The following is a 27,564-nucleotide window of genomic DNA, read 5'->3' on the forward strand; positions in this document are numbered from 1 at the left end:
CTGTTTGACTGTTGACACTTCCGACCTCTTTGGATAAGAAGTCGGTTTATATTTTTTTTACTCTTTTATGTAAAAAGTCCGGAGCATTTATAAAAAGTTGAGAATGCTAACTTATTATGAGACTATCTTTATTTTTATTTTTATTATGTCAACTCATATTTTAACTAAAGATTTTTCATGATTGTATTTTGACATATAACCATTATAACCAATAATTTATGAATTTAGCGTCAAGGATGCTTTTAGCCATTTTACTTTGTAAATTTCATTTCCGAGGTTTATTATGAAAAAAAGTGTGAATTTTATATCACAATTTTGATCAACGTAAAAAAGTGAATTCACCGTGAGATCAGAATTCAATAATTTGGTCTAAGTTTAGAAAGTGAAATTTCTTTGACATTCCAGCACCAATATGTATTACTTTGAGGGGTCATGCAAATAATAGTCATTCACCTCCAAATAATTTTATAATAAACGAAAGTTTATTGATCAGGCCAAAAGCAGATACAACAAGGTCCATATTACAATGAGTATTATGAAATAGCACTAAAACAAGTGTTCTAAAACTCCATAGACGGTCCAGGGCGGTCGGGTGCCTTCGACAGACTAATCGGTGATTCGGGAATTAATCGGAAGAACTAACCGGACTAATGAATATAACATTATCAAACCTTCTCATCACCACTCCAGCTGCTCTTCATTTTAGGCCCAGTTGGTCCAACTTGCCCCAATATTTCAGCTGGCAAACTTTTAACAAAACTTGCAAATGAACTTCTTAAATTCTCTGGAAAACTTTGCTGAACTTTGTTTATCTCAGTGGCAAGGTCATAAGTAATTCTTGGACCCCATTCTCTGTAATAATTCACCCACGCTGGCTCCACAATGGACAAGTATTCCCCTGAAACAACCTGAAACCTTTCCCCTGTGTCCATCACATTTTTACCTTTGGCTGTGTCATTTCTCAACCCAATTCCCCCACTTCCCTGTAAAACAAGTCCTGGTTTTGCATACAATGCATGCCCGTGCAACGACGCATACACCACGGGCTTGTTACTGCTCTGGAATTCAAGCTCCGGAGCACTAGCCCAAGTGCCATTCGAGTGTGTGGATAAATAGAGGCTGCGTAGTTCACCACTGAAGTTACTGATCCGTAATGTGACGTGTTCCCAGTCGCCCTGGTGCTCCCCGATTTGGCCTAATGGGATGGGCACCCCTGCCACACTGGCCCTGGCCGCTCCATTGAAAGGATAGAAAATCCATATAGCTAGATCAGTGAATGTGCCCCCAAACATGGGCTTAACATTCACATAAGACTCTGCACTACCCAAATTGCCTTTTCTCAAGCTCCCATTACTCGGTTGGCCTATCCAGTATGCCCCATCGTTCGAGCCCCCTTGAGGAAGGTTGGAGCCCGCAGGGGGCTCGATAGGAATGGGGCTCGATTCATCCCCTTTGGTATATAGTAATGCCCCATTTTCGAAAAACCATTTGAGTGAAGAGGGGAGGTATTCCTCATCAGGATGAAAATACACTAGTGGGGAGTAATTTTTCATCAGGGTTTGAATTTGATCTAGATTAGGCATGGCTGAAAAATCAGGCTGCACATTTTTTAAGCATCCTAACAAAGCTGCAGTCCCATTATTTTGGACTATAAATGTACCTACTGGCACACCTACACCCTGGGTCCCTCTTGTAGCTGGTTTTGATCCATACACATTGAATCCACTTGGATCAACCTCCTTCTTTAATCCCCATATCCATGCATCAGTCTCACTCACCTCCGTGAAATCGGATCGGACACATCGGATTTTATCAACCGATGGCTTCTCCGATAAGGAAGTGACAACGTGCCCGAGGGCTTTGTAGCCCTCAGGTGGCGTTGGAAGCCATATGTATCCATTTCCACCCTGATTGCTCCATACAAGTGTATAGTCAACAGGCTTCTCCAAAATCTTGGCATTTCCGGATTCAGCAGTTGTGATATCTTTGGCCACCAGAACCGATCCATAAAGTGGCTTGTTGTTGGATTGGCTGTAGCTTCCGAGCATAAAGAAACCATCTGGAACTGAAGCCGGTTCATAAAAGGTTGCACCAAGATTATCAGGACCACCTTGAGATGTAGCCCAGACCTTGTTAAATGTTGTGATTTGTCTCACTTGCAGGCCTCCGAGATCAATGGTTCCACTTCCGAAGCCATCAGTTCCTATAAATTAATGAACATTAAGAATCTGACAATGTAATCTCAAGGAGCCGTTTTGCTGAGTCTAAAATAAGTGCTCCTTTTTTAAAGTAAAGAACTGAAGTAGAAGTTAGAAGCAAGTTAAGACTTATAAGTGATTAAAGTGTTTAAGAAAGAAGTAAAACCAATGAAACAAAAACTAGTATTTTCAACTTCTTATACTTCTTCACTTTTAACACAGACAGTACGAATAAGTACTTCCAACTTTAAAACCCAGAATCCGAGCTTTTAAGCCCGGCCAAACGCCACCAAACATCGAAGCCAATGTCCAGAGTGATATAACACAAGAAAGATACAAAATGAAGTAGGATAGAGTGATTACAGTAACAGAATAAGTACCTTGAGACCAAGTGGTAATTTGAGTTTGGAGCTTGAAGGTTGTTTCAATAGGCAAAGGAGTGGCTTCTCTGTTAAACAAGTTTCCCATTGTTAATGTTTCTGGGTTGGCAGATGAGTTATGGATAGCAAATATATAGACCTGGTCACGTAGACCATTAAAATGTTCAGCTCTTGTTTCTACTGCATTGTAATATTCAACTCGGTTGTTAGATGTGAATCAAAGCAGATTTTTTTTTTTTGACAATGCAATCAGGTTAATAAACAATAAAACGAGCTAAACAAATAGCCGCATTGTTTCCAGACTGCTTAACACAATGAATCCAATGATTCTTGAAATTGAAAATGAATACAAAGGCTTCTCGAGTAATCCAGCCTACATCAATCCCGAAAATGGTAGCTTCACAATTGACCTTCACAATAGTTCCATGGCTGTTGCGGTGTTCAGACGACTCAGTTGCAAAAACTAAGCAATGAGGAACAAGAATCCTCGAATTAATTAAGAAAAGCCCACGCTTTCTTCAATTTTCGCATGTGTTTGGTTTTAAATTCATCCAATCATAACATCATGTTTTACTTAGTCAATAAACTAGTACCAACTACAGCATCTTGAATATATTAATTATTTCAAATTTATTGAATATGCAGGTCATTGTATTTCAATCATATAAGTTGTAATAATTAATCATAATTCGAGATCATATTTTAGTTAATTACTTTATAGTGATGAGAATCTTTTTAACAAAATAATCATTAATTTGATGGAAGTTCAAATGAGCTATCGTTTGTTTGAAGCTGAGGAGGTATGAGGATGAAATTAAGGATCGAATTAAAGTAGTACGAGGTTGACTTATCATTTCTGATATCATGTGTTTGGTTTGGTAGTGGAATAAATATGATTGAATTAAAATATTATGAATCATTAATTGTAATTAATTTAAAATATTATTAAATTAATACTTATTATTTTTTGAGTCATTGATTTCATTTTATGCTAATAATTTACATGTAATGATATAAATGGAGACGAATATAAAAGCAAAAAAAAAAAAAAGTTCATTCTTGAGACCTATGTTTCATGCCAATGACCAACCTCTCGTCTTGATACGAAAATCTCATATTTTATAGGTTTGAGTAATGGGTATCATAAAAAAAATAAAAAAATCAACCAAAACCTACTAAATATGGGTTTGAAATAAAACAAAATGCATAAATGATATCAGAAAAACTCAGAACTAAATGGCCTCATATATTTAGAGAATTGCCTGAAATTTAACACACAAAAGCATATTTCCTACATTATTTAAATTAAACGTTCAAAAATTTGGTTCTTAATCTCTAAAAAGCAATTCTAAAATTCTAAATAATATATATTATTATAACTTATTTTAGAAAATTAAGAAAACGAATCTCTATATTATTGTATGTATATTTCTAGAATCTCCTGCATGTTCGCGGATGTATAGACGACATTAAACTTGTCGTTGGTAATAATCTAACATAAACAAACACGTTGTACTAATGAAGTCCTAAGTTAATACAACTTGTAAATGCTGGTTTACTTTCACTTTAAAATTAGATGACAGTTAAGCAGATAATGAGAGTACTACTACAAATTTGAGTTTGGGATTTATCAGATGCCTCTTGTCCGTTTCATTACACAATGGGGTCGTTTGGGTTAGCTTAAAAGAAGTGACTTCTTGCTTATAGTAAAGAAGTGGAGTAGAAGTGAGAAGTAAAGAAGTTAATAAAGTATTTGGAAAAGAAGCAGAAGCTGTGAGAGAGAAGTTAGCATTCTCAGCTTTTTAAAAGTGCTTCTATTTCTTTACACAAACAGGCAGTGGCGGAGCGAGGTAGAGACCTCTGGGTGCACGTGCCCCCTTTGGTTTTTAAAAAAATAATAACAATTATGTGGGACCCACACATTTGACAGCAATCACATACTTTGGTTCACACCCTGTGCCCCCTTCCAAATACCCAGATATCAAATACCCAGTATTATTTTAGGAGAGAGAATTTATATTACACTTAGAGAAAGAAGAAAGAACACAGTGTGATGGTTGATTTTATACTTTCTATGATTTATTTCGATGGAAATTTTTGGAGTGCCCCCTCACGATGTATGTTCTGGCTCCGCCACTGCAAACAGGTCAAGAGAAGCAGAAGCGAGAAGCAGCTTCTGCTTCTCTCAACCAAACAGGCCCAATCAATAATATATTTGTCTATTTCATTGTGGCCCATTTGAATTATTGGTTTGTCAGCACAGGTGTCGCTGATGTAAACGAAAATTTTGTACTCCCTCCGTCCCAATTCTTTTGGCTTATTTGACTTTTTATGGTCAAATTGACCAAACTTTGACCGGTAATAACTAATTTTTCTTATATGATTTTCAAAATCTGAAACATACATCTTAAAGTAGAATAAATGTAGATTTTGGTAATATATTTTTTATAAACTTTTTCAATTATTTAATACATGTAAATTTCAGTCAAAATTTAATCAATTTGACCATAAAAAGTCAAACAAGCCAAAAGAATTGGGACGGAGGGAGTATTAGAATTTAGATGTAGATATTCTGTAAAGAGATGCAAAAGTACTTGTTTTCTCAGGAGAGTAGATATACAAGTAATTTAAAAGGGAAAAAACAAGCTAAACATTTCCATGGAAAAGTTACATCTGATTCCATCTCAATTTTAAAATATTCCACAGTCTTGCCGCGCGGATGCATGGGGAAGAATATAATAAATATACTCGATTGGCATTCCATATCATATTTTTCTATATAGAGTTCACTATAATAATATATTAGGCCTTTTTTCATAAATATTCAAGTCTAAAAGAATTTTTATAAAAATACCATTATTTTCTAAAATATTTGCAAAAATTCGGACGTTGCATTTGCAGCCATATCTGCAACTACTATCGACCACATATGCGACCACAAATATAATTTTAAAAAAATCTATTTAAAAATTATAGTTATTTGCATAATAAATTACAAGTGATTGCAAATAGTGAAAATGCGTACCCAGCGGGATCAATACAAATAATACAAGAGCAACATTGAATTAGCTAAAAAGCAATCATGAAATCAATCAAAAGCAACCAATTAAAAACAATTATAAAGAGATGTAACTTTTCAGAAGCTCTCGTCTCCTATGCCGTGAAACGGTGAAAGTAAGCGAAGAAAATCTTTGTCGCCTCAACTTGTTTCCTTGTTACTTTTGGTCACCAAGTTCGGTACGTAAAATGTAAATGTTTGGGTGGTTTTCTAAACAAAATATTATATTTGCAATAAATATGTTAAAAATTAGTATACGTAATAAATTCCCTATATATTATTACATATATTTTCACAAGATATAAGTAAATTTATTTGTTAATCGAAAATAAAATTATTTATTTCAGAAAAATATGTAATATTTCAATATGATTTTATTTGAATAAAAACTATCCAGAAATATTTTATTGTGAAACCAATTCCGGAAATCAATCTTTTTGTTCAAATTTTAAGTGTTAAATTATTACTCCCTCCCTTTCAAATTAGATATCCACTATAAATTGTGGCCAAAAAAAAAAAGATATCCACTATAAAAAAATATCAAAAAATCACACAGTTTAAGAAAAATGGTTGTTTATAAATTAATTGAATTGAATGATCATAATGTGTTATGAGGTTGATCTAAAAAATATAAATAAGAGATTTGTGGAGTAGAATTGACTTTGGAAATAAATATTGCATTGAAAGTTGAAGTGGACAACTAATTTGAAACAATTTTTTTTTTCCAAAAGTGGATATGTAAATTGAAATGGAGGGAGTATAAGTTATAACATACATATATCAATTATCATAGTATTTTATAGTGATGTGTTATGAAAATCAATATAAAAAACATTTTCATGAAATGTTGGCATGCATATATTAGTTTAACTAGCAATCTGGCCCGTGCTTCGCACACGGGTAATGTTTGTAGTTTTATATTTTAGTGATTGATTGTGTTTTAGTAGACAGTCAGTAAATACGCGTGATATATTGTTACGTGTTTTTATTTCTAACACGTTTAAGATTAAATTCATAGACTGTTTATCACATAATATAATAAATTTTTCAAAGTGGTACAAATCATAACTATTATACTTTGAGCTAAAATCTAATATTTAATATAAAATCTATCAAATATCTCTTGCAAAGAAAATTGTAATGTAATCTAAGGAATTATATCATGTACTACTTCAAGATACTTTGTATATATAATCAAAGCTAGTTAATCGAACAAACGCTACATTAGCGGCGCATAAACCATGTTCGTCAACTATGTTTGTTCAGTGGATACATGATACAACTAAAAGTGTTTGGTTGAACTTGCAGATTGCTTATAAAATGATTGTGTTTGTGAAGCAAATCACTGAAACCACTGAGTTTGGAATCTTTATGTTCCTAAAACAATGTCCGAAGTGAAGTCTAGTTTCAGAATTTTTGCTATTTAAATGAGCACCTTAATAAAAGCCATGATTTTTCTTGTATTGGGTCTTGTTTGAATGTAACTCTTATTGTTTGTCATGATAGAGCTATTTCCAATTTGTGCTTTTGCTCTTATTCAAATCCTCGTCAGTTGAATTGAGCCTGATGAGAATTATCTCACTACTTCATTACAAACATAAACAAATGATGAATAAAAAAATAAAACAGAAGCATTCGAAGTTTCAAACGAAGCCAACCATTCCATTTATGCATCCTTGCAGTTGGGACATAAGAAGCCTTTCATTTGTGAAGATTTAGTAAATTAAGATTTAATATTTAAACTCGTATAATATTTATTAAATTAAAATTTATAATAATAGCTCTAAAAAGGCAGAAATTAAAAAAATACCCAGAATGTTTGCTCTATGATATAATTTTTTTCAGATAATTCAAATATTAAGAATAATATATTCTTTATTCATGCATGTTATAACATGATAAATTCCGTGAATAATATAATTTTTATTTATAATAATAGCTCTAAAAACGCAGAAATTAAAAATATACCCAGAATGTTTGCTCTATGATATATTTTTTTTTCAGATAGTTCAAATATTAAGAATAATATATTCTTTATTTAATGCATGTTATAAAATGATAAATTCCGTGAATAATATAATTTTTATTAAATTTTGTGAAGATGGAATTTTGAATTGTATAAGATCATGTTGGGTCTTATTTTAACATCCTAAAATTTTGTAAACATTTGCCAAAATAATGTAATGCTTTCAAAATAGTATAATATATCGACAATATATTAATGTTTTCTAAATTATTAAATATATTTTAGTATTTGTTTTAATTAATTTTAAATCATTGTATTCCGGTGAACACAATATTGTGCTGTAAATCTTAAATAAAAAAATCTGCAATGTCAGTTTATTATGCGAATTGTATCGATGAACAAATATTTCAAAAATGCTTTAAAAATTTATGCTTAATGCTTACAGTAGGTCGTAGCCTGTAGGTTACATATAAACCAATATCTCTCATTATCTTTTCCTGTCTAAAGCTGCCAGCAACAAACTAACAATTCAGCATGGCTAAGTACTGAATATTAGTTTGCAGCACCGAATGAACTATGATACATCATGCTTTGTAACTTGCTGGCATGAAACTTTGTAACAGTTTCAGGTGGTTTCACTGGCACCCTGAGTATTTATACTCTTGTTTGTAGACATGAATTTACAACTTCTATTTGATCTGTTCACTGATGTAACTTCATCTACCACTACATTAGAAGCCAATTCCATATTTATTCGCTTGGATTTAGATTTTAAATCCACTTTCTTCTCATCAACAAAAGAGAGGAATGTCTGAAGACGGGCTGAATGTGAGATGCCACCAGGTGAGCCAGGCTCCTCAGGCAGATGTCGCGTGAACTTATGCATAATAATTGCAAAACATATAATCAGAGCTAGCACACATGCCAATCCACATACTGCAAAAAGACCAGAGAAGCTTTTCAGTTCAAGCTTGTCCACTTCAGTTCAAGATCAGATATGCACATGAAGTTAAAACTATAATAATAAAAAAAAAACCTGTTTGCAAAATCCATATCAACTATGCATTTAGATTTTACCGGACTTTTCGACGGGAGATGGCATCAACAGAGACGTAGTACTAACTCAAGTCAAAATTTGACGCTGAGCAAATGGTCTTGAGTTTGATTGGTAGTCTGCCTTTGAATGCACTGCGGATATATTGGTACAACAATAATTAAATAACATTACAAACAAATTGTTAAACGGAGGAAAAAGATGAACTCAAATAACAAATACACCTACCAATATATCCGATACAGGAACTCTGGGTATTGGGATATTTATTCTCACCAAGTTCTAGACTCAATAAAGTTGGGAAATCCCAAGGTCTTTTAGGAATCTTGTAGTCCATGATACGGACTCCTTGAAGCAGGCAGGTTTAAATCACTTAACGATTTTGGCAAACGGATATTTTTAAAACTCAAAGTTGTTAAAGTAGAGGTAAACAAATCAAACATGATACCAGAAGCTCACAGGTTTCCATGTGATAATGGCTTTTCAGACACAGAGGCTCTAAAGTAGGTAAATCTCAACACAGCAATCCCCTTATCTCATCTGTATCAAAGTCCAAGGTCAGTTTAAGATTCTTTAAGTACCAAGGTGAAAAGCGAGAACTCAGCAAACTGACAATTAGTATCCAGCTCTTCCACATAGTGGGAACTGGCATGGGCTTATTAATCAAACAGGTTAGGTACTCAACATTCACTTAGTAAGACCTTGACCACATATTTCTCACATATCGGATGCCTAACTAAAAAATGTGAACCAACAAAAAACTTGAAAGTCTGAGGCCTTTGATTTCCTTTGATATATCAACATATACCTATATGAATACTATAGTCTGCTAATAGAAATATATTACTGTTAATACATATTTGTTTCCTTTAATATTATATGATATACCAACATATACATATATGAATATTATAGACTGCTAATAGAAATCCAACAAATTATTAAGCAAATAAGTTACCTATTGAATAAGGATGCATCTCAAATTCTCAACTGCTTGGTGTGGAAATAGAACTCCAACAAATCAATAATTAGCCATTGTCTAGTGTCAATATCTGAGTAGTCTCAGACCCTGCAATACAGACACCACACACAATCAAATACAGAAACAATTAACACTAACAACAACGAAGACAATGCCAAAAGATCAAAACCATAGGGTTCATGTGTATAATGTTTTACCCTTTTTAGAAAACCTCTTGATCAGTCTGGATACTGAAGTTCCGTCTCTCCGAAACCTCATTAGTAGCTTTGCTCATTAGCACAAGAACTATCCTTTGCAGCTTCCCGGCTTCTAGCCATTCTTATGAAATTTAAGATTTTCGTAAATCAATAAATAGGCACAAACCACACATATGTTACATTGCCTCAAAATCCTTTTTCATTTGTCTTCCACAGTTTAAATTAATATAAAATCAACACTTATACCTTTGTGAATTGTGACTACTAATAATCATATCATTTAAATCGCAAGGTGAAATAACAGTTTCGCTGTTTTATTCATATTGAGAGTGCAAACATGTTGATACCTTTTATATGTTCATCGACAGAGGTCTGCTTACGTGATTAAGGGGCACTTTGATGAACATCAGTGTTCTATCAAGGAGAACAAATTACAGATGACTTATTAAGGGTTGGAAGAAGAAAGCAATGAGAAGTTTAAGACGAAGACTGTTAATATAAATATGTATGACAATAGGACTTATCTCAGAATCTAATACACACAGTTAATATAGTAAACTTACATATCCAATTTAAGAATATATATATAAATGGTGTTTCTGTTGAGGAAGATATTGGCCAACTATTTGCTTCACACCCATCAGCAACAAAATAGAGTTTCTTTGCGACAAAGTCGACTTGAAAGGTCACTGATACAGAGAAATTAAGCATTATCAATCTCACTTGATGTTTGTGTGGCACCAGAAATAAACCTGGGTGTTAAAACTTATTCTCCCATGAAAACCGTAAATGCTGAGAATGCATTAACATTAAAATTGACAAAACTGGTCATATACCTATGAAACACAGACCAATATCTTCAGTGAATATAATATGACCTGAATCCTGTGATTTGCCAGAAAGAGGATCTAACGAAATAATTTACATACAAACACCTTATAGGAGGAATCTGAAGTTTACCATGAAGGTAAGTTCACCATCACGCGTCGAAGGAGAATCAGGTCCCAAAGATATGCGCTTACAGCCTGTTTGTATATAAAACAGATATCAAAATCTCTCCGATATTCAAACAAAAACACACCAAAAGAAATCAAATATAATTCACACCTTTCTCGTCCATGGAACGATGGAGCTATTAGATTTATGCGTTAAATAGATCAGTGATGAAAAAACTAAAATCACTCCAAAGGAACTTTGTGAACACAAAAAGAATGAAAGAGAAGTTTGTTACAATAATCACGGCGCTTGTAACTGCTGTCAAAATTTTAAATTTTCAACCAGATATAACCAGATTAGTTCATTAGATATATAGTTGCACATGATCATCAGTGAAATCAGTGAAATGTTATTAGTGAAAACAACGCAAAATAAATCAAAAGTGATCATAAGTTGACTTTGGAAATAAATATTGCATTGAAAGTTGAAGTGGACAACTAATTTGAAACAATTTTTTTTTTCAAAAGTGGATATGTAAATTGAAATGGAGGGAGTATAAGTTATAACATACATATATCAATTATCATAGTATTTTATAGTGATGTGTTATGAAAATCAATATAAAAAACATTTTCATGAAATGTTGGTATGCATATATTAGTTTAATATGACATTAAAAATCTAGAAAATTTGCATCGCAAGAATACGGGTTAAACCCATTGGGTTGGAAGATCCGACCATTACTTATAAGTATGTTTAACGAGACATGACTATATAATAACAAGATTAAGTCATATTAATAAATTCAGGAATTTGTATTTGTTCATAATTTTATACTTATAAAATTTTGTAATAGGACTTGTGTTTAAATAGAATTGATATTTCACATTTTGGCATAACTTATTTTCAGCATTTTTATATTTCTTTTGTCAGTTTAGATTAATAATTAATTACTTGGCCACAAGTAATTATCTTTTCGTTGAAATGAGAACTCTTATAAAAATATATCCAAACGATATCTTTTAATTTCGGAAGATATCACAACTCGAAGGCGATTAAAATCAATCAATTCAGTATTTAATGTAACTTATTCTTAAAGTCTCTCAAGATAGGCATAGTAAGAACATAACTCAGTTCCTCTTTTTCAATAAACCCTAAATCCCCAAAATCATAAAATTCTTGTTAACCAAAATCTTCCGTTAACTATTGGTGATTCTGCTGGGGACCATTTCTTTTATTCGTGAATAATTATAATCGATAAGGGATTGTTGGGTTGCTAACAAACGGACGCACCGATTGTATAACTTGATCCAGGACTGTAATAAAAGAAATCAGGTGGATGACTCGCACTCATGCAGTGAATAATCATTATCTGCGAACTGATTACAACAAAGAAAGAGGCTGGAAAGAAAAAATAAAAATGAAGCATCAATGTTTCAAAGTATGAGCGCATGAAGCATAACAAAGAAAAATAAAAAGAACATGGAGTGAAGGTGAAGGAAACGACAAGGAGTGTAAAACGAAAATGTAACAAAACAATGAAAAATTACAATCAGAAGAAAAACAAGTGAACGTTGTTCCTACATTCAAGTTTGTTAACCAATTTATCTCTTTAACAATAATTTCACAACTGAAATATTTCTCTCTTCAAATTCAACTAGTTACAATAAAATTTTCTACATAAGATGATCATTAAAATCATGCCCTAGAAGATTAGGAATAAGTTTGTGATGTTAGAAATGTTAAAAGTAGAATATGTGTAGAAGCCAGTCTTACTACAAGTCAAAATTCAAATAGGCTACCAAATGCTAAAACTAAATATCAAAATTTTTAGTTGTCGATAAGAGAACTATACAAGATGCATCATTCATACCGCTTTCTCAAGCCGATATCGATAAGGCAAATACACTACCGCGAACAAGTCTATGACGTGAGTATTCTTGTAATGCAAAGTCAGTGCTGTTGTGAAGTCAATTCTGGAAATGAGTACTTAGCAGCAAAATTCTACTATTATGGAGACAGACAAATCAAATTATCAGTACTATTTTCAGAGATATATTTTCTTTAAGATGAGAGGTGGGAAGCTTACGAACGAAATTTGAAGCTTACTTAGAGATCGACGAACATGATGAAACATAGACTAAACAAATTATAATAAAAATGTTGTGGTCCAGGTTGCAGTTTCCTAATCAAAGAATAAATAAACCTGTTATGCTATCTCTGATTAGCTGTTTTAGAAATATTTTTGTAACGAGTGAATGTGCTGTCTATAAAGTCATCACTCTTGCTTTTCATTCTATAATTTTTTAAGCATTATTGAAGACATCTTCTCTGTAACTTTCAAGAAAAAGGAGCGGGGTTTTTCATCAAGAATAACCTATATTGTATTAGGATTCAAACTAAATAAAATGTATTTTTGATTTTAATTGTTTTATATCATCATTTTATATGTTAAACTCATTTCCAATAACTGATATCAGAGCAGAGATTTGAATATCTAAAATGTTATCCTTCTTTTCTCGTGTTCATTTGTTTGCCTGTGAAACAAACAGAGCCCAAAATCATACTCTCTCTCTCTCCCCCTCAATTGTTTACATTCGGGGACGAGGGCTCGGCACGCATTCTAATGCTCTTATAAAATATAGTTTGATAAATTTTTTTTCTTATGAATACAAATTTAGTATCTAAACTTTTATACAAAAAAGAAAAATTTCAAAAAAAAGTTATGGAACTATGTTGTATATGCGCTTTAAAATGCGTGTCGAGTAATGCAAAAGAAAAGTGTAAAGAAATGAGAGGGACATATGGAATAATACTTTTGTGCTACACTACAGTATAATAATAATATTTATATTTTCTAAGAGTATCTCCTATAGATTTGCTATTTGATTTTCCAAGCTATAATAATGAAAAATATGGTAGAGAACACAATTTTAATAGAGTCCCAACCATTCTCAAAGAAGTTAGGATCCTCTCTCACCTCTCATTTACAGGTGATGGCTAATCATTCTTCATTTCATTTTTAACAATAATATGTTCAATTTCCATCCGTTTTACGCTTTTTCCTATCTTTTTTACTTATCTCCTTATTGATAGATTTTAAATTTGATATAACAATAATAATAAAGAACAAAAATACCTGACAACAAAAAATAATAAAGAACACAAATAAAGATGATTATTAGAGTCGTGATTTAGTATAATAATAATATAATTTATCACAAATTGAATTGTGTGTAATATATTTAAGAAACTCATTCGAGATGCCATAAAATGTCGGGTGAAAGATTTAATGACAAGAGCCGAGAGTTATATTTCTATTTTCACAAAGAAATCCATACTGGGAAAGATTTTACAAAGGTCATGTTTTTAAACCACCCAAATCTCTCTCACAAATTATCTTATCCACATAATTCCTCCACCACCACAACTTTCGATCACCACAGTCCAAATTATATGCAACTAAGAACAAGCTGCAATATGCCACACATTCCATGTATAACACGCATAGATTCCTTATTTTACAAAAACAGTTTAAACAAAAGCTGAATGGATGGTTTGAAACTAAACAACTCTGTGAGTTCCAAGGTGTACTTGACAAAAGCATGTTGCAGGTATGGAGGCACTCCATATTGTTATATCAAGGTTGCAAGTAAATGTGGAACAAGAAATGGGATTTTAAAGAGTGGCTCCAGAAGAAGATTAGGAGGTACTCACATATATTTTGCTTGTTGCTCTGTATCTTACTCAACTTGTTCATCAGCAGCAGCTGAGGAACAAGTTGATCAACTGGTTTCGAGTAAACCATATGATGAGGCTAGAAAGGAAGAATTGGGTAAGTTGTGGGATGAGTATGGATGGCAAGTGAGGAGAATGGTTAAAAAGGAAGATGAGATGAGGAGAGTAGCTCAAGTTCAAGCTGAAGCTTTTTATGAGCCTGTGTTTTTCCTCACTGATTTGTTTTTCGATTTCTTTAAAGTAAGGAACTTATTTAGCTACTGCTCCTTTTCGATCATGAAAATTGAAATCACCGTAGATTATCATGTTTATTTGCAGGCTGAAGTGTATCAAGGACTAATTTACAGACTCAGAAATTCAGCTGCTGATAGGTATGCATGTTCGGCTGAGATCTTGTTCACCTCAGTTGTTTGAGTAGTTATCAGTTATCACTACGAGATTTGGAATTCTATCTCTAGGCTGAATGGTCTTTTAACCCTCAATGTTTTGGGTGTATACCGGTATGGTCTAAATATTTTAACTTGCCCATTCAAGGTTTTCATCCCGGTATAAGGGCTAATCGGAACAATATCGGATACTTGGAGGGTTGAATCGCCCGAGTTAAACATTGAGGCCGTATCGATATACACCACCGAACATTGAGGGTTAAAAAGGCATTAAACCCTGTTTTTTTAAGTATCATACGCTTTGTCATGCAGAAGAAGATGAGTGTGAAGCTAACAAGTAAAAAATTGACAATGATTAGTGTGTTATACATACAACAGGTATGCATGCTTGGTTGCAGAGGCCTCCAATGAATCTTTGGGAAACCTTGTGGGAGTAGTTGATGTCACATTCTTACGAGACGACGATGTTCTCGAGCACCTCCCTGGAGAAACTGATGAATATCTTTATGTCTCTGGCATTGCGGTTTCAACTGACTTCAGGTATATACAGTTTTTATTAACTGATACAATTAGTTAGGAAAAAAAAACACCAAGAAATTAAAGAGTATATATATGTGATCAACAGGAGGCAAAAAGTAGCTACTGCGTTATTAAAAGCATGCGACATTGTAGCAGTTGAATGGGGTGCTCCATATCTTGTGCTGAGGGCTTATGAAGATGACTTGGGTGCTCGCACATTGTACAGGAATGCAGGGTATACTGTGGTTTCTGGAGATCCTCCATGGACGTCTACCTGGATTGGGCGGAAACGCCGTGTCCTTATGATTAAGAAGTGTAGTAGTCACTGACATGAATTCCACTTTCTCAGTTTCAACCAATTCATTCTCCAACAACCAGGCATACAGTCCCAACCCAGAGCTTCTCAAGAAAGGATGCATAAAAAGTAGAAATATTATATATTAACAAGTGAAAATGTTTTAAATAAAAGCCAAGCACAAACCATAGTCCAAGTTACGCCACTATCCGTCGCATTATTCTGCTGGTTTTTAAACATTTTAATATGATATATATTCCCGCCGTCCTCACCGTTTTGTATATATTAGAATACACGACACGCACTTTAATACTTCTGTAAAATACAGTTTTATAATATATATTTTTAAATTTTTTTAAAAAAAATTTAAATTGACAGAAACTGTTTGAAAAGGGAGCACAGCAAGTAATGAATTGACAATCACCTAGAGAAAAACATGATGAATTGACAATCACCTAGAGACACATTATGAACAACATCAACCTAATAATACTGTGCATAGATAGCACATATCGTAAGACAGAAAAATATTGTTATTTACATCATTACAATGAGCCCAACTAGCACTACTAATACATGCAAAAGAAAAAGTCAAAACCCAAAGATAAACACCTTGCAGGAGAGAGTTAACCATATGCAACCACAAACAAAAGCACAGATGGAATTTAGTAGAAAAGGGGAAGTCATAATTTATCTATTCACAAGGATATAGAATATGTTGTGCACAACAGGCACTTTGTATGTCATCACAGAAACGTATATCTTATGCCCTCCGGAAACAGCAAGAGCCTTATCTAGATGCTTATTTGAACATTCATCATAAGCATAACCATATGATTGTGCAGAAATTTATTAGTCTTTGTAAATTATCCCCAAAGCTTGTTACACTTAAAAGATTCAACTATTTTTTAAGACAAAATTACAAGGGTGATGATACATTTAATAGTATGATATAAAGTCGATATTTTTTTTTATTAGTACTTTATCTTCCCTTTTTATTCTTGGTTTTGTATTTATCTTGATATGTGCGGTTGATGAGAAGATTTCCAGGATTTGCTGAATAAATGGAGAATAAGTACATCAAAGTCAACAAGGCCAAGAGGATTTTATAGGGTTTGGCTTCTTGGCTCGTGGATAGACATGTGTGTGAATTTAAAAAATAGTAATACAAATTAAAAGGAAATCACAAGGGAATATAATTACAGCCGAAGGAGCAGTTAATTTAGCAAGACTTTCTAGTTCTTTTCATGCCTTTATATGTTATGTTTCTCCCTTTTTTTTTCATTTTTATTCCTACAATTTCCTCTAAACTACCAAAAACAGCATTTTCACTTTCTTTCTAATACTGACCCAGTTTGCTGCAATAATTGCATAGAACTTAAAAAGATAACCCACTCGATTTAAGTTGAAAGTAGTATTTTTTAATATTACGTTGGATGAATTTCTTTGGCTAAATTTTACATAAATATGAATTTATTTTTTGACAAAAGAATTATAATTAATATTATTTGTAGACAAAATAAAAGTATAAAGTGAAATTCATACAACAAACTAAAGTGCGACTCAAATGTCTGTGTTAATAGTAGAGTTTAATGTGAGAAAAAACATAAGATGGAAATAATACCTCATAGGTATATTGTGAACTAAAACTAGCTTTAAGGCTTTAAGCTCAAGATTTTAAAAACTTAAGTGTAGACAAACCACGTTACACAACTTAAAGCAGATTGGGCAGATCGGGGCAGCTTAAAGCTGCCTCAAACATGCTCTAAGCATATAACTTAATTATGATGTGGATGTTATATTTGACACACTGGATTGCATGTGTATGTGGTATGACATCTTTAAAAAGCAGCACTCTTCAGGGAAATGAGAAACTTTTTACTGATATTCCATACCCCGATAACAGTCTCATCTGCCAAGTTAATGCATAAATGATTCTATTCAGTTTTACAATTACATTCAAGAATACAATTTTGGTAGGAATTGAAGAATAGATATTAAACTATGACATTGATATTTTGAATATAAAATTAGAGTAGATTTATTGTGAGAAAAGGAATAACCAACAGAGGACGTTCGGCACTGTAGATGCTAGTAGAATAATAAAGAAAGGACCTTCCAATCCTATAAATACAACATATCTTTTACATAGGGGAAGATGTGATATCTTGTACAGTAGCACCATTAAGGGACTTCAGTAAATATTAACCAAGGTAATTAAAACAACTGACATAATAAAAAAAAGAAGAAACTCTTCAATTTAGTAACCCTCCTTTATAAGCAAAATACATATGCTTCTGAAGCAGGAAATTGATAGGAAAAAGGCTATATGTAGAAAACAAGTTCATAAAGAGTCATACCGGTCTGAAGTTTTAGTTACTCATTGACAGGCTGTAATTGATATTTTAAGTATGCACAGCACCTTAAGAAGCAACTACCTCCCCGGACTGTCTAGATCTCAACCATGATTTAGCTGCAACCTTTGTTGTCAAAAACCAACCAGCCTTATCCTGGTCCTCATGAAATGGAGCGTTTAATTCCTTCAGATGTCCCTCGAACACACCTGCCAAACCTTTTCCAGAATATTTGTGTTTACCATGCCCAGTATTAATTCCTAATAATGTTGGAAGTTCCTCTCCAGACTCAACAGATCTAGACAAGTCATTTATCCACACATGCAATGCAGTTAGAGCTGCCCCAAGGGAAAGACTCTTCAGATGTAAGGACCACTGGGTGGGAGTTTTTAACTGTATATCCGTATATATCTCAAGTGAAAGTCCCAAGTCCAACAACTCACATGCTTTCTCTAAAAGGTCAAGGTTGACGCAGAGATCAATCAAGCAATTACAGTATGCTTTCCTGACATCATTACCAATAGAACCAAGGAGGTCACCAGCCTTACTTTTGAAGTTGCTTCCTTCACTGTCATCACCCTCAACTAGAAGTGTTACAACATAACCAAGCTTTGGATTAGCTTTCTCAACACAAACTGTTAGCTTGCCAAGTTCCTCTTTTGGTGTTTGTGTCATTACATTTAGAAGACAACCACAAAAACGCTCATCAGGAGCTATGTCTAGTTGTAGAAGTCGATTGAATGTTTTTACAACTTCATCTGTCATGTTGGCTTTTCCATAGCACTGGATGAGTGAGGTTAGAATAATTATGTTGGGCTGTAAACCTGCTTCCACCATTTCGCTCAGTGCAGCCTCTGCTTCCGACACTTTTCCACAGCAGGAATATATTGTAACCAATGAAGAAAATGTCCAGCTATCGGGCTTGCAGTTCTCAGACCTTTTCATGTCCTCAAATATGTCAGCAGCTACGTCGGTAAATCCTATATCAGCACACATAGCTAATAGGGTATTGTATAATACGAGATTCAACTCCATTCCTTTTGCTCTTATCTCTTTATACACAGCGACAGCATCTTCCCCATAGCGAGCTCGGCCATAGGCTCGGATTAGTGCAGCATAGGTTGCCCAACTTGGAGTCAAACCGTTACCAATCATCTCCTTGTAAATGGTTTTTGCCTGCCACGGCCTCTTTCCTCTTCCCATGGCATCTATCAAGTTATTATACAGAAACAAGTTCGGCTTCACACCAAGAGCCTTCATCTCCTCATACACATTCAAACAACCATCATAATTCTTAGATGTGCCATATATCCTAATCACCGTTGCAAATGTAACAGCATCAATGCGCCAATTCTCCGTTCTTGCACGATCATACAAATTCAATGCCATATCAACATTCCCCGCTCGTCCATAGGCATCAATCATCACGGAATAAGTAACCTCATCCGGTTGACATCCAAAAGAAGCCATCTTCTCAAACCACTCGACAGCCTTGTTAGGCAAAGAACACAACCTAGCACAACTAATGATGGTCGAAAACGTAACATTATCCGGTTTAACCCCTCTATCAAGCATTAAATCAAACAACTTCTCAGCTCTATCAAAATCCTTACATTTCCTAAAAACCTTCAAAGTCACATTATACAAAACAACCTCCCTAAAAGCCTTAACCCTCTTTACAAAATAATCAAGAACAATAGGAGCTGTTTCGGGATTGGACATATTATTAATGATACCAACACCATCGTGCTCAACAATCTTATCCCCTAAAGTATCCAACACATCAAAAACAGCTTGCTGATTTGGTTCACACAAATTCAAAGATTGAGCAATTGTAACAAGAGAAGAGTACCTGGCATCAAATGATTTCTGTCTAAGAAGTGAAGCTTTGGGGTTGTTAGGATTGACCCAGATGTTTCTTTTGGGTGAAGGAGCAGTCTTTTCATCTGTATGTGGATCTTGTAAAGAAACTTGAGTGATTTGGAGTGAGATTTTAGAGGGATTCAAGGTTTTGGATACACAAGCAAATGAAGTGAAATGGACCGAGTTGGGGTGGGAAAAAGAGGAGGAGGCTTCACGACAGGGTAAAGTAGATGGAGAAGATGAGAGGAGTGTATAAGCCATTAACACCACTTTTCTTTCTTGCTCCTCGCTCTGCAACAAGACCTTATCAGTTACGGTTTCTACACTTAAACCTCCCTAAATATTCAACTTCTATTTATAACCAAAATTAAAATAAGTAAAAATGTTTGGTCCAATTATATATAAAATATCGAATTTTCTACACAATAGTCACTAACTCCTATGAGAATTCTAACTTTTGATTGGTGGATGGATAATAAATGTAAATGGTCCTCTTGCATTCACATCAATTCCACCAATCAAAACAAGCTATTTTCATGAAAGTTGGGGCTTATTGTGTGCCCTTGGGCACACATTAGAAAGACCGATAAAATATTGTACATAATGATATCTGATAAGTAAGTTTTAATTGGAATGACACTCGCATTCACATTAATCACCACTCTAATTAAAACATTTCACATCAATTATCATAATTTTATATACATAATTATGTACACCTAACCCTACTCTAAAATTAAACGATTAGTTTTGTCTATTTTTAAAATTCTTTAAATTGGGTGAAGAGCTCAAATAACACATTGATTTAAGGGAATTAGGAAGTATTCGAAAAAGTGTTCTCAAATATTATTATCAATTTTAACTAATAACTAGCGTAAAAGCCCGGGGAAGGCACGGGCCTATTATATAACTAACATATACTTTCGAGTTTCAAATATCAATATTTTACGAGTTAGCACGTGCTTATTAAAAAAATTCAGCAATTTCTTGTCTTTATTTTATAGTATGCTTGTGTCAGAAAGCGCTGCTAACCATCCAAATACATCTCCATGTAAAGACAGAACTTTCTTCGGGGTTTTTTCAAGTTAAAATCTGACGTAAAAGTGAAGGCAACAACATAATTTCGAATAAGTCCACACATTTTGTGGTTACCCAGATTGAGTTTAAACACAAACTCCTTCCCTTCCTGTAAATGTTCAAGCATAGAATAAGAAGATAGACTCATCCCTTTGAGAGTTTCTTTTGACTGGCGCATTATGTAAACATTCAATATACGAGTTGAACATAAGCAAGTTGAAGGAGACGCCCTTGTCTTGCACATCGAGATCCAAAACCCTGAGACATAATATAGTTTAAAAATTAAATCTGAATGAGTAGAAGTGAAGATCATATATATGGTGAAAAATAACAATCAAGGGGGTCAAACAATGCAAGTGCAAGTCCCAATAGGTCGAAAATTTCACCGACTTGAATGCATATTATTCAAATCAGCCCCGTAGATTTTTTTCAAATGGAAAAATCATGGACATATCGTGCTTATATCGTTTTATAGGTCTTAGTATCAGAAAAATAGGAATACTAATAATTAGGAAAGCATGAGCAATTGTGAGTTATTCGAGTAGAACTCTTATCTTAATTAAACCCTTTAACCACATAAAACTTAAGCTATAACATAACAAAGGAGGTCGTTGAATTTTTTAGGTAAGTAAGATGAAGGCATAGCCATAAACGGCTAAATCATAGTCTAGAGAAGAATCTACTGAAGTAAAGTTGAAACTTAGGTAAAAGCAATATAAATTTGAAGTAAAAGTTATAAGTAGTCTACAATAAACACTTACAAGTCAGTTAATATTTTGACATTCAATTTTCTACAACCACTTGAGTCTGTTTGAACACAATTTATCCCACAAAATATGTTGGAGCATAAAGCAAAAATGTAGTATTTTTTAGAATTTGTAAGTGGGCAGTCTTGTCCTGTAATACATACCTGACATGATGGTATGGATGTGTATCTTTTTGAAAATATAATTTTTAGCTCACATAATTCCCCAACTTTTAATCACAGTGTGTAGCAACAACGGAAGTTAGTGGGTCAATAGTTTGATTTTAAATTATGGGAGCAGTTCTGAGCCTCTCATTTCATTATTCATCCCCCATTCTAATCTTTTCTGCTTCTATTATACCTAGAGATTAACCATTCTCAATTCCCTCATAGGACTCTTCTCTAAGGACCTTAAACACTGGTATCATATTGACTAATTAACTAATGATTTCTTGCCATGTTCACCTTTGAAACCATGTTATGCATCAAACAATCGGAATAAACCACAAATTCGAGCTGTGTGCCTAAATTTTCTAGTCAAATAGATAACTTTGTCTAACTGCCATTGTATACAATCTCACTTTAAATTTTGGTATCACAGAATAACTGTCATCAAGAGTAAAGAAGGAATTCTTGCAGTTCTAACTATTCTTCTAATTTGAGTCTTTCATTCGATGAGAGATTAAGGTGACATGCTTGATGCATATAGAATATAATAATAATTATTGTATACTTTTATTCACAAAAAAGAGAGTAAAAATAATAATTTCAAACAGACAGTCAATAATGTCCGAAAAACTCAAACGACCTATGAAAAAAACGGGGAGTACCCTGTCTACATTATTTTTCACAGAAGTCTCAAGTTCATTTAAGCTGATCTATGTATAAATTGTTACAGTATAGTAATAAGCTAACCGTTTTTGCTTTGGAGAAGTTAAAACAGAACATTAATGCATCGGAGATATGTTTAAGTGTAAGAACGTTTTTGGCCAAAAGAAGTGAAGGTCAATCTAACAATAACCCAAATGACAAATAAATAATTGCATTCGCAAATGCACATAATAAAAAATGACATAAATAGTAATCATTTCTAAAATTATCAACCTGGCCTCAAAAATATGTCGGCATCAGCTTTGACATAGAATTCAGAATCATAAAGTGCATAGGCGGCTTTAAAGAAGGACAACCTAATATAAATGCACAAGCTTTTATGAGTATCAGATTATGTATCCAACTCACCGAGATGAAATTAATGCAAGGACGAATTTATATGGGACTTACTGCACTCCTCTTTGATATCCAAGAGCATGAAGTCATCAAATTTTGCCACCTCCTTCACGAGTTCTGACACTTTTGCTTTATCTCCTGTTCTACTGATAATAAATATGATGACCAAGCCAGTGGCTTCTTCCAAGCTGCCAAATCCATTTATAGAAGATGATCATCAAACATACAATAGTGTAAAAAAGAGTGCGCAAAGGAAAAAAATGCTGATTCTTAGTTGCCTTGAGAGTGAGTAAAGAGAAAACTAAGGGATAAAACTCAATATTCTCTGCTTTACTGATCAAATATTTGTAGGACTTATAATGAGCTCGTATTTAATGATCTGATATCACTTAATAATGGAACAAAACATAGTTCACTAACAAATTATCCATTAGATAAAATAAAAAAAGATGCACACAAATGTGAAAATATAGTGCATATTTATAATTGAACTTGCAAGTTTTACATACACATTCGACATTTATAAATTTTTTTTCGCGAAACTTCAGCTCATAATTCACAAAAGAACTCATAAAATCATGTCATCAAAATCTTAAGTTCAAAACTATCCAGCAATAATCAGCTTAACACTCTAATTTTTTTTTAAAAAAAAAAAACTGCTAGTCATATCCATTGTATCTTCACAGTAATGAACAGACAGACAGAAATTAAGTTGATGAGAATGCCTTTTTATTTTAGCATGAGATAGGCCGTCAAAATGAACACGTAAGTACACGATTTAAGTAGTCCGAAAAGATATTTATATAAATAATCAAATGCTATTGTTTCCAAAATATCCTCGAAGATAGCTGCATTAAAATATAAAGGCTTAGAATGGTTTTAGTCACAACTATGTTGTCTGCCATCATTCTTTTGCATGTAGGCATAAATCACGAGATGGCCTAAAGCAGCATGAAAAAAAACCCAAATCCCCTCTTCTACAAACAGACAATTATAATTTAATAATTAGTGAATTACTAACATGTTTTTTGTTATTTATTACACAAGTGACAAGAAGCCTACTTCGCTCAAATAAAAAAACAGCTTTTCTGTATTTTGCTACACTATGCTCCAAGGAAAATCTTGAAGAAATTAGTGAAATGTGAGCCTCAAAAGTCTGAATTTCGTTTAGTTACAACCACAAAACACTCAATTTACATGACCAAAAGAAATAATATGTTGATAACAATGACCAACTATATATAATTATTGCTGAAGATTCACCCTTTTCTAAATAGACAAAATAAAGATTTTAAAGATTTGATCTTTGAAACAAAGCTGAGAGTAGATGAGAAACACACCCTTTTGGAATTGGCATAGAGAAGGTCAGGAAAGATGTTGTAGAGATCTTCATCCACAGCCTTGGGTGCCTTTCTTGGTGGAGGAGCATTAGGCACAGGGCTTGGTGACTCTTTCACATCATGCTCATATTCATATTCACACTCACAAACCACCCACCCTTCCTTTTTGTTGTCTTTCACAAGTGGGTAGCCTCCTTTTGCCTGTTCCCCAGATTATTTTTTAACATTGTGTAGATAGGTTTAACCAAAATTTTGAAAGCAAAAGAAAGAAGCATTTATCAAGAAGAATTCACTCTTCTTGGCAAGTACCCACATGCAACAACTCAAGAAATGCACATACCTGTTTAAAATTGCAAAAGAAAAAGTTACTTTCAGGCCGTTGGGACTTGTTCAAGTACGATGGCAATCATAACCTGTCTTCCAATTTTTCCTTCATTTCAGCAGGACACAACATGCAGCATCCCTGTACCTGTTTTTTATTACTCAAAAATGTATGATTGCTGATAATTATGGAATAAAAAACGCAATTTCTGTTCCAAAGATAAGATATACACTGATATTTTTTTTATAATATTTACAAAAAAAGCGACACTATAATATGTCATACCATTGAGTTAGTGCCCAAGATTTTCAGTCTTTGAAAGACTTTTATATTAAACAATATTGTCTGAGGCAGCTCAAGTCATAGGAACTTCTAAATTCCTAAAAGCCAAGATTATAGATGATGATTAGAATGCGACAACTAAATGATAAAAAAAAAATAAGATGTTCGCAATTGTATAAAGACATGCACATAATAAGTAGAAATTTGACACCAGTATTTTGTAGGTAGAGCACAAGTCACCAGTGACATAGAGATCACGATCTTCAGAGTAGCTATAACGCAGGAGTCTAGCTTGTCTTGCTGACTCAAAGCACTGTGTAAACGGAAGATCATCATTGCAATCCCATCTCCCAAATACTGGAACATGACTTTTCTTGAATTCCTGCAATTTTTTCTCAATCAAAATCATATACTAACCACAACAAAATCTAAAAAAAAGATATATGTAAAAATATTATGTTATTACAAGGAAAAAGAAGCATACCCAGAGAGTACAAGTTCATGTTCCGTTGGCTCTTTGCTACTTTGGCTATCATATGTAGTCCTTTGTAGGTGTATCTAATGCAAGAATAAGTTGTTAGTTTTGCCCTTCATTTCTCAAGTCTATCACTCTAGTCATTAGAACAAATATACCACTTGATAATATGTTCTCATGGTCTTAATATTATTCTATTGACTTTTATGTTATAGCTATCCAAAACCAGATTCCAATATGTTGGTGATAGATAACCTGTGAACATACCTCTTCCGGAGTGAGTTGCGGATTCTTTTTAAACATAATTGGTTTACCAACCACCACATGTATTGGTTTGCAGAAAGGTAGATGAGATATGAAACAATGATGTAAGAAAGTTAGCAACAGCTACACACAAGAGAACAAGTTGAGGAAAAAGGGAAAAAATTACACTGTGTGATCCTGCGTATATGTATACATAAGGTCTTAAGAATGCACAAATGAGGCCAGCATCAAAGAAAATAATGAACTATTCTCAGTTTAGAATAAGCAACTTGATACTTGATGAATTCTTTTACCAAATGCACTACATCTATCAAATGTGATGATGCCTAGTTATAGTAATATTTAATTTCTGGTGAAAAGGATATGAAAAAAGAGAATACATCACTAAATATAATGCAAATTAAATCTTGCAAAAGTAATGGGATTTTTGAACCATACCAATTCGCAGGAACAAATTGTTATTAGGCTTCCACCATTTATTGACTTCAGTCTAAAGCAATTTGCGATCCAAAAATTAGCATCAATGAATGTAGAACTGAATAGGAAGGTGAAGACCATATAACAGATGTCTCTTTGACAATCATGAAGTATTAAAATTTAATAGTGCAGACTGAGATGAGAAGACAGGGCAAAAATGTATACCTAACAAAAGCCGAAAGCTGGCACTGTATCACATCCCTTCTCCATAGCTATGCGAACAAATCCCCGTCTTGACTTGAGAAAAGCAACCTTCAATTGAAAAAAAAAATCGAGTTTCACTGTAAAGAAAAACTATGCCTGCCACGTTGTTTCGAGGAACCGTCCATTATGAAAAAGGTGCCCCATAAACCCAATTAATATACAAACAAAAAATGAATCTCTTTCTCTAAAACCCAAACCATGACAAAAACCCAACAAAGGAGAGGCAACCCCGAGTTGGGGGCCCCTTGAGAAATTGATAAACGCTGGACCTAAATATATCTTGACTCCTTCACCCACTCAAACTCAAGATTTGTAATCAAACAAACAATATATTCCTGTTTGTCTCTGATTCAATTCAATTAGCAGTGTGTATATCGATTATCTGAGAAACCATACCTAGTTCCCGGCGAGTAGCATTCCGCAGTCGCTTCAGCGTCCCGCGCTCCTCCGTAACTTCTTGTTCAGGCACAGCTTCTTGCTACGCTTTTTTGGGAAACCATCCAGTGAAAAGCCGTGTGTGCCGCGTACATCCAATCGATATACACAGAGATTCCCTTTTTCCTAGAACCCAATCTAGGAGAGGCAAATCAATACAAAACACAATCGCAGTAAGAAATCTATAACTCAAGCTATAACCTAATAACGAGAGAATACTGGAGCCAAATTAAAGAGAAAACAAACGATAAACATAAAAAAAACTGGCAGAGCCCAGCAAGAAAACGAAGATTATTCAGTATAACACGCCGAGGGCACTATAGAAAATCTGTGTAAACTAAGGGTATATATGTAATTTCACGGGCATTTTTTTTGCTCTTTTTGCCCCTAGTCCCCTTTTAATATATAGAAGTAGATGTATGATTCGTTTCGCTCAAATTAATAACATTGGACTTCTTGTATACAAAAAAACAACTGTTAAGTCTATTCCACCTTAATCAAATTTCTTGCAACAAAAGACGGTTCTTGAGACTCTTTTTACGCATAAAAGTTAAACTTAACATATAATTGAGATTAAGCATAAAATCATATGTGTTTTAAAAAAAAGAAGATAATAAAATATGTTTTTAATTTTATACCAATTTTCAACACATACAAAATAAGGGTGAGTATAAAAATTCAAATTTTATTGCTTATAATTTATTGTTAATATCATTTTATTACTGATCTAGTACTGTTGGATGTCCTGTTATTCATGAGAAATTTTATGATAATGTATTAAATATAATTA

General features: G+C 33.5%; 3 protein-coding genes and 3 long non-coding RNA genes across 8 annotated transcripts; 1 reads left to right on the plus strand and 5 right to left on the minus strand.

Annotated features, from left to right (window-relative positions):
* Positions 1 to 463: 463 nt before the first annotated feature.
* Positions 464 to 2,773, minus strand: LOC108197686 (hypothetical protein At1g04090). Its single transcript, XM_017365376.2, has 2 exons — positions 2,579 to 2,773; positions 464 to 2,203 (listed from the first exon to the last, which is right to left on the minus strand). Exons 1-2 carry the CDS (start codon positions 2,664 to 2,666, stop codon positions 666 to 668), a joined length of 1,626 nt encoding a protein of 541 aa, XP_017220865.1. The 5' UTR covers positions 2,667 to 2,773; the 3' UTR covers positions 464 to 665.
* A 5,283-nt stretch (positions 2,774 to 8,056) lies between these two features.
* On the minus strand, positions 8,057 to 10,535 carry LOC108199128 (uncharacterized). 3 transcript variants are annotated; one of them, XR_010286568.1, is made up of 6 exons: positions 10,183 to 10,535; positions 9,836 to 9,956; positions 9,615 to 9,725; positions 8,885 to 9,196; positions 8,680 to 8,790; positions 8,057 to 8,538 (listed from the first exon to the last, which is right to left on the minus strand). It is a non-coding gene; the product is annotated as an uncharacterized LOC108199128 (long non-coding RNA). The 3 variants fall into 3 exon arrangements; XR_010286569.1 differs by having other exon boundaries at positions 8,639 to 8,790; XR_010286570.1 differs by lacking the exon at positions 8,885 to 9,196 and having other exon boundaries at positions 10,183 to 10,531.
* Positions 10,536 to 14,179: 3,644 nt separating this feature from the next.
* Positions 14,180 to 15,973, plus strand: LOC108199503 (GCN5-related N-acetyltransferase 10, chloroplastic). Its single transcript, XM_017367334.2, has 4 exons — positions 14,180 to 14,749; positions 14,828 to 14,880; positions 15,274 to 15,435; positions 15,521 to 15,973. The coding sequence occupies exons 1-4, from the start codon at positions 14,321 to 14,323 to the stop codon at positions 15,741 to 15,743; spliced, it is 867 nt and encodes a 288-aa protein (XP_017222823.1). The 5' UTR covers positions 14,180 to 14,320; the 3' UTR covers positions 15,744 to 15,973.
* Positions 15,974 to 17,809: 1,836 nt separating this feature from the next.
* On the minus strand, positions 17,810 to 20,266 carry LOC108199502 (pentatricopeptide repeat-containing protein At4g16390, chloroplastic). Its single transcript, XM_017367333.2, has one exon. The coding sequence runs from the start codon at positions 20,185 to 20,187 to the stop codon at positions 18,133 to 18,135; it is 2,055 nt and encodes a 684-aa protein (XP_017222822.1). The 5' UTR covers positions 20,188 to 20,266; the 3' UTR covers positions 17,810 to 18,132.
* Positions 20,267 to 20,964: 698 nt separating this feature from the next.
* On the minus strand, positions 20,965 to 25,226 carry LOC108198154 (uncharacterized). Its single transcript, XR_010286590.1, has 6 exons — positions 24,923 to 25,226; positions 24,656 to 24,784; positions 24,316 to 24,516; positions 23,030 to 23,163; positions 22,853 to 22,935; positions 20,965 to 21,261 (listed from the first exon to the last, which is right to left on the minus strand). It is a non-coding gene; the product is annotated as an uncharacterized LOC108198154 (long non-coding RNA).
* A 61-nt stretch (positions 25,227 to 25,287) lies between these two features.
* LOC135148395 (uncharacterized) lies at positions 25,288 to 26,814 on the minus strand. The gene is made up of 3 exons (XR_010286563.1): positions 26,736 to 26,814; positions 25,404 to 26,387; positions 25,288 to 25,301 (listed from the first exon to the last, which is right to left on the minus strand). It is a non-coding gene; the product is annotated as an uncharacterized LOC135148395 (long non-coding RNA).
* Between the last annotated feature and the right edge of the window lie 750 nt (positions 26,815 to 27,564).

The sequence above is a fragment of the Daucus carota genome, chromosome 8 (assembly GCF_001625215.2).
Source record: "Daucus carota subsp. sativus chromosome 8, DH1 v3.0, whole genome shotgun sequence".
Classification (NCBI taxonomy): Eukaryota; Viridiplantae; Streptophyta; class Magnoliopsida; order Apiales; family Apiaceae; genus Daucus; species Daucus carota.